General features: G+C 42.8%; 2 protein-coding genes across 3 annotated transcripts in view; both read left to right on the top strand.

The window, feature by feature from the left end:
- The first annotated feature begins 3,201 nt into the window (after positions 1-3,201).
- Positions 3,202-5,294, top strand: LOC140577363 (E3 ubiquitin/ISG15 ligase TRIM25-like). The gene is made up of 2 exons (XM_072697303.1): positions 3,202-3,951; positions 4,388-5,294. The coding sequence occupies exons 1-2, from the start codon at positions 3,202-3,204 to the stop codon at positions 5,276-5,278; spliced, it is 1,641 nt and encodes a 546-aa protein (XP_072553404.1). The 3' UTR covers positions 5,279-5,294.
- A 1,799-nt stretch (positions 5,295-7,093) lies between these two features.
- The window catches only part of LOC140577450 (PTB domain-containing engulfment adapter protein 1-like), a 6,851-nt gene continuing 6,444 nt past the window's right edge, over positions 7,094-7,500 (top strand). For both annotated transcript variants that reach the window (XM_072697436.1, XM_072697437.1), the window contains exon 1: positions 7,094-7,114. The gene's annotated coding sequence lies outside the window, so the exon portion shown is untranslated. The remainder of the gene's footprint in view (positions 7,115-7,500) is intronic.

Raw genomic sequence — 7,500 nt, 5'->3', positions numbered from 1 at the left:
AGTACTCAGACGTCTCTAAGACTTTAGTACTTGTACTCAGGTTGGACCGGGACTGCTCTGCTCTCTCTAAACACTGCAGGAGGATCAACAGTAAAGATAAAACCTTTTTTTTTGCTGCCGCCGTGTTTCTGAAAGTACTTCATCAGCAGACGTTGCCGGGGTCTGTGTGTGAAGCAGAACAATAAGGAGCTTTAATCGTGTTCCCACTTCAAAGTATGTGTTATTGCTCACTGTGGGTCCCCCATTACTTGCAGAGCACACACACACACACACACACACACACACTACAGCAAAGGCCCCTTTCACTGCTGAGACACTTAAAAATGCTCCTCAGTAGAAACTGAAAGTCCATTCCCTATTCCATCACACACACACACCTTATGCTACCACACATGTGTGAAGTACACATATATAAACCAAATATATTCCTTCAGATCTAAAATATTTGTCAGTATATGTCATGTCATGTTACAAATAAATATATTTAGGTTATTGTATAACAACCCAGTCCACTAGATGGCAGTGTGGTGTTAAGGCTGTGTGTTACAATTTGCATTCCTAATTCCTCAGTGTCCCACTCTTCAACAACATGAACATACACCTGGATGCTTGCACTGGCTGGACACTTTATTAGAAACACCAGAGGGATACTAAATAATTCATAATAGTTACTGAATAATTCATAGTGGATTTTAGGGTTGGGTGGAATATTTCTGTTAAATGTAATTTACTTTTAACTTTAGGAACTTTGGAAATGTAAACTTTCCATGGACATTTTGGTAACTTTAAATTTGGGAATATATTGGAATTAATTGGAAATATTGGATCATTAAAAGGAACTATATGATCACACTATCATCATTGTACTGTTGTATGTCATCAGCAGACATGAAAACAATACAAATAATAACTATGACACCGTTGCAAGCAGAACTTTATAAATGCTTAATTCTTTCAATTCAACAATCAAAAGTCCAATAAAAAATCGAAATGTTAAATAAATAATGAAAGAGTATTCATTCTTGGTTACAGAAACTCGTTGAGGCACAAAACATAGGTAGCTAGCCAATTGTAGGTAAGTTAACCTCTTACTAGCCTTGGTGCATTAAGCTTTTCTGATTTAGCAGAGAGTGACTGTGGGATTACAGCTGGATTTAACAGCTGCTTTAATATTTCAGTGCAGCTGTCAATAAAAATAGTACCTGACTTTAGGAAGTCCTTTGGTCCAAATGTGTGCTTTCAGTATTGTTGAGTGTCAGGTTTGTAGAAATCATCTGGACATGAGCTGAACATGTGATGGAGGAATGGACAGTGGCTGCAGGGGGCGTGGTCTCAACAGTCCTGCAGTGTGTAATGTCTCAGGTGTCTGGGATTGAGGAGCAGCTTTGCTTTTCAACCGTTTTGGTCTTATATCTAATTATTCTAGCCAAGATTATGCTTCAGTATATTTTTATTTCTACCAACTATATGTACCTCTCCCCTTTAGCTTCTAATATTCCCATTTTATTCTTAATAATTCTCATAATTACCTGTTTATTCCCAAGGTTCATTTCCCAAATCCATCGATTTTTGCAACCCTAAATTCTCGGAATTGGTATCCACCAAGTTCAGACATGTTTATGTTCATTCTTTAACATTCCTTACACACCTTCACTCTTCATAATTTCAGATATGCTTTTTTTGTGTTCAGGGGTCGTGTTCTCTCGTCATATCAGTCTAATATAATCCAACTGAACTGTGGCCTCCGTTTTCTCTCTTCAACATCAAACTGATTTCATCTTCTTTTCTCAGCAGACCTGGTAAAGCTGGCATGTCCAGTAATGCTGAGCTACACCTGGCCTTTTTTTATCTGTTTTAGATGGCAAAAACATCACATGGTGTTTCAGAAGCATGCTTAAAATGAAATTTACACCTGACCATGATCATACTTGAACAGCCAGGACAAGTTTAGTTCTGCTTTAGTTCTACACTGGAGCTTTGAAGCAAATGTAGCTAACAAGCAATAGAAGCTTATGTACACCAATTAGCAAGGTGCTAACTCATGCTTGGAGGTACTGTGTTGAGGTGTTCAGTAATCAATAATAGACCTGAATATGTGCCTTCTGACACTGTAGGCATTGATGTTATCTAGAACATGGACTGAAGGATGGAATGAAAATGGTTCTTTATTTAACCAAAAATCACTCAAAGAACCTTTTGTAGCACTGTAATTAATAAGAGCACAGGTTAAGCTTGATTCCTTTGTGCAAATTCCTCACTGTTGGTAGAAGTACATTTCTAAGTGAACTTGACCTCTAAGTGTGTTCTTTTCCCAGAAATAACACCCTGATCAACAGACTTGCTCTTCTGGTTTGTGTAGCAACGGGCAACATACCTGTAGGCTTCACTAGAAGACATGCTATTTTTAACCCCGAGATTTAGAATGTGGTACGTGCAGTACCAAAAATAGGTCATTCTACAGGTCATTAAATTCTCCAACAGTAAATTTGCTACTTGTTTGGGCCTTGACTTGAAGAGTTCTTCTGGATTTGACTATAACAGAGCACAGGGTTTCTGTCCATATAGATTAGTAGGGTTAGAAGAGAAACTGTATTTTGTTTATTTCTGTAGTAGTAGTACCAGTCAAGACCGCCATACCCATCTAAAGCCCAACATAGTACCAGTCAAGACCACCATACCCATCAAAAGCCCAACATAGTACCAGTCAAGACCGCCATACCCATCTAAAGCCCAACATAGTACCAGTCAAGACCGCCATACCCATCTAAAGCCCAACATAGAACTAGTCAAGACCACCATACCCATCTAAAGCCCAACATAGAACTAGTCAAGACCACCATACCCATCTAAAGCCCAACATAGAACTAGTCAAGACCACCATACCCATCTAAAGCCCAACATAGAACTAGTCAAGACCACCATACCCATCTAAAGCCAGACAGAAGTATAGTATGCAGATAAAAATAGTTTATGAAATGTGGAAAATATTAAAGAAGAGGCATGTCCTGTCTTTTGGTCTGAACTCAACAACAATTGCTTGTTTCATTAATTAAAAATTCCTGCATGACCTCTCAGTCCTTCTGGAATGCTGCACACTCCTTAAACCGGCCGGATCAGTTCCAGTGTCAGGTTGGGTTTCGTTTTCTCCAGTTTCCCAGAGCTTAGGGTTTGTGCAAGTGTGTGAGTGTGGACAGAGCAAACATGAGCTACCCCGTGGTAATTCTGGAGCAGGAGCTGAGCTGTGCCATATGTCTTCAGCTGTATGATGATCCAGTGTCCTTGCCTTGCGGACATAGCTATTGCTTGGCTTGTGTACAGTCCAGCCAAAAATCGGAGCAGCCTGGAGGCCAGCCACGCTGCCCAGAGTGCAGGAAGGAGTACAGCGGCCTGGAAACTCTGCTCAGAAATTTCAAGCTCAACGGAATTGTGGAGGGTTACCGTATGGCCATGTCTGGAGGTGGCTTCAAAGCAGGTAATTCAGTGGTGCCTTGTGACCAGTGTCTAGATGGAGCAGAGCCTGCTGCAAAAACCTGCCTCCACTGTGAGACGTCTCTTTGTGAAGCTCACCTGAAAAGGCACCAAGAACGGCACAGGTCAAAAGGTCATGTCCTTGTGGAGCCGCTGCCTAACCTGGACCAGAGGAAATGTCCGGAGCACAGACGAGAGCTGGAGTTCCTTTGCTTGCACGACCGTAGCTTTCTCTGCAACGAGTGCGTGATTGAAGGAAAGCACAACGATCACGAGGTCCAGATGTTTGAGGCTGCTAAGAGTGACCTGAGGCGAGTGGTGGAAGGGCTGGAAAAGGCCACCTCTGACCGGCTCCAGATGACTGAGGTTCTGCTCAGAAGGGCTCAAGAGAGCGGGAGGATCTCAGAGACGAATGCAGAGATGATCTCGGCCAGGGCTACGGAACTCCTGGACAACATAGCTGCACAGATCTCAGCTTACAAGGTGAGCGGAACCCCTAACAAGAAAAAACACTGAATCCAGATTCTTCTGCACACGGTTTAAGGAGAGTGCATGATCATCTAGGTATGCAGTTAGCATCATGCTAATTGGTGTACATCAGAAGAACTACCTTTGGTTCTTTTAATAGTGAATCATGTTGGTAGAAAGTTTATTGTGGTGAAAGTTTCTTAAGTTGTTAAAAAATGCAAATAGTTTAGTTTATGAAGATATTTTTGTCAAAAACAAAATGCTAAGTTGGAAAATCAGTACATTTTGTTTACATTATAAAAAACACTTATAATAACTAATCATTTACATTATTTATCAACAATCCCAAAGAGACTTTAGTGCTGCATTGGTTATTCTGTATGTCAGTCAAATGGCCTGTTCTGTAAAAGTTGTGATGTTCAGACTTTGCTAACCATGTTGTTACTCACAGGAGCGAATGAGAAATCTAGTGGAAGATGAGCTACATGAGTATGAGAAGGCCTGGCAGGCCAGTGTGAGCATCCTGAAGGAATACAAGCAGCAGTTTAGCGACGCACAGCGCTCCGCTAACGACCTGCTGTCCTCCTCCCCCTGCGACTTCCTGTTTCTACAGCTCTATGTTCAGCTGGAGCCGCAGCTACGACAGGCGGCTAGTGTGACCGTCCCGGGCCTTCCTGCGCCCCAGCCCACTGACACGAAGCGGCTTCGGACGAGCCTCAGCACAGATGCTTTCAGAACGGAACTGACCCAACTGCTTCAGAGCCTCCACAGCCTGATGAATCCGCTGGAGCTTAGCTTCAATCCAGCTTCGCTACATCCTAGCCTTATTCTGTCGACAGACTTCCTGACGGTGAAGCACTGGAGCGGAGGAAAGCCCAGCTACGGCAGCGGAGATCAGGGCGAACGCTTTACCACTGTGGCCCAGGTCATGTGTTCCCAAGGGCTTTCCCGTGGCAACCATATGTGGATGGTGGAGGTTGGCACAGGTAGCATGTGGTCAATCGGGGTATGCTATGCTAGTATTCCGCGCAAAGGTGACCACAGTAGGATGGGGCACAATGCCCTATCCTGGAGGCTGCAGTGGAAAAACAAGAAGTTGACAGCATGCCACGATTCTGTCAGCATCACCGTGACGGACGCGCCTGTAGTGCCACCCAAGAGGCTGGAGGTGGTGCTAGATTACGATGGAGGCACACTCGCTTATTATAGTGTAGCAGTGAAAGGGAGGAAACAGCATCTACACACTTTTAGAGCTATGTTCAGGGAGACGGTGTATCCTGTGTTCGGGCTGCACTCAGCCACTGATGAGTCCTGGATCACCCTGCTGAACGCAGCCATATGACCTGTTTGTCAGGAGATGAGGTTAAAGATGTAGTTTCATTACATCTTATACAACATGTACATTTATATATTCATAGTATACAGCATATGACATAAATATGAAGTGTTGTATATATTGAGAAAACATATTGCAAAAAGGCCTTGTCTCAAACTACTCCCTCTCCCCGATGTTGTGTAGTTTGTAGGCTGTGAAATAGCAGCATCTCCACCCAAACAGTGTCTGATCTAGAGTCAGTTGCATTCGACAGTCAGTCCGACGCCTCTCTGTTAAACATGCTGTCACGGTTTACCCAATTCTGTGTTGTTTTTTTGAAGTAGTGCACTATGTAGGAAGTATGATGTGATTTGAGAACAGGAGAAGGGACTAAACTGCAGGAGCTTGTAGCTGTTCAAGAGACACAGCTCCACAGGGACGTGGATTAAGGCGTTGCGTCTCGGTTGATTCAGTCCTCCTCAACAACCTCAACACTTCCTTCAAACCCGATCATACACTAGTTTTGAAGGAATATGTGCTGACCTGACCCCAGTGACCTCACAAAGCGTGACATTTATTAATTATGTCCTTATTGACTGATCTTCTGCTCACACGGAGTAGAAGGATCTGAAACGACTCTCAGACTAACATCAGTCTCAGGAAGACTTTCGGCCTGACGTCAGCTGGACAGGCCAGTCTGGCGAGATGTTCTCCTCCTCATTAAAGTGTGGTTCAGTCACTGGAACAATGAGGGCCGGTTTAACCAACAAAAGCTTTGTGTTCAACAACGGCTGGAGAAAGTAAAGACAGCTTCTTTGAACTGCGAGGACAAACAGCAAGAACGGCACGAAAAAAATGCCGTATGGAAGTGAAGTGGATTCAGTGAAATTTACTGTACGGAGAAATAAACAAATACAAACATGCTAGGAGGTTCAAATTAGCAAAGTGTGCCATTAAATCTACTGAATACAATTCAACACAGTTACTGTAAATGAAGGAAAAGACAAAGCAGTGCTGATGTAAAATAGCTGTGGAAGTGATCAGATGATTAAATCATATCAATTCAGTGCATTGTGTTTTTAAATGTGTAGTACTAATATGTGCAAATGTGTTTACTGAATCAGAATCAGAATCTCTGTATAAATATATACACTGTGTAAATCTGCAGCACTGTGTGCACATTTGGTTTCAGCAGTTCTGTAATAAAGTGTGCGCTGTTTTGGTGGCTGGTGATGTTATCCTGCATCACACACACACACACACACACACACACACACACACACACACACACACCACTACCTTGTATGTTACATTGCCATCTAGTGGCTGAAAACTGTCATTATGCTTCTCTTTCCAGTTTCTGAACTCAGAAAGGGTTAAACTGCTGTAGGCTGAATGGGTGGGGCTAAATTGCTGTAGGCTGAAAAGGTGGAGCTGCACTGATTTTGGCTAAATGGGTGGGGCTAAACGGATGTAGGCTGAATGGGTGGGGCTAAATTGCTGTAGGCTGAAAAGGTGGAGCTGCACTGATTTTGGCTAAATGGGTGGGGCTAAACGGATGTAGGCTGACTTGGGTGGAGCTAAATGGATGTTGCTGAATGGGCGGAGCGAAACTGTTGTAGGTTAAGTGGGTATAGCTAAACAGATGTAGGTTGAATAGGTGGAGCTAAACTGATGTAGGCTTTCCTCTGGTGTTACAGCTGAGCTGTTTTATGCCATAAAGATGATTATGAGTCGTGAATGGATCTGAGTGTTATCAGCCAGCAAGTGCAATAAGGAAAAGCCGAGCTGGGGTCAGTCATTAACTTTAGACTTTAAACCTCTGGGAGCAAACGGTGTGACAGAGGACGCTGCATTGAAAAAGTATGTTTTATTCATTTACTTACATTACTTAAATGTTCTTTAGGTTGTTGAATTAATGTTTTATAGGATCTGTGAAATAAATGATTCTTTATGCCACCAAAAAGGGTTTGAACTCTCATCACCTGAAAGAAGCCTTTAGTGCTCCATAGAGCTGCTTTAGTGAAGAGTGTTTCAGCTGGGTCGTAATCGTCGTACATGTTTCATTTAGTTTGGATTTACTGTTAATTCAGTAATGAAACATTAATGGAGGATTAGCAGGAGTGTAATGGAGTGCGTCTCTGTAGAGGATGTGACTTGTTTACACTACACCTGGACTCTGACCAGGGGCACAAACCTTTGCATGCAACTGTATATGGCTGCTGTCTAATGAAAAACATGTATCTCCA

The sequence above is a fragment of the Salminus brasiliensis genome, chromosome 14, assembly GCF_030463535.1.
Source record: "Salminus brasiliensis chromosome 14, fSalBra1.hap2, whole genome shotgun sequence".
Lineage (NCBI taxonomy): Eukaryota > Metazoa > Chordata > Actinopteri > Characiformes > Bryconidae > Salminus > Salminus brasiliensis.
Note: the sequence above shows the minus strand (reverse complement) of the source record. Positions and strands in the feature narration are given on the sequence as shown.

What these genes read in the sequence shown, in the direction of transcription:
- LOC140577363 (XM_072697303.1), top strand. Translation starts at nt 3,202, where the DNA reads ATGAGCTACCCCGTGGTAATTCTGGAGCAGGAGCTGAGCTGTGCCATA. An exon ending in CACAGATCTCAGCTTACAAG is followed by an intron (nt 3,952 to 4,387) that starts GTGAGCGGAACC and finishes TGTTACTCACAG; the next exon opens with GAGCGAATGAGAAATCTAGT.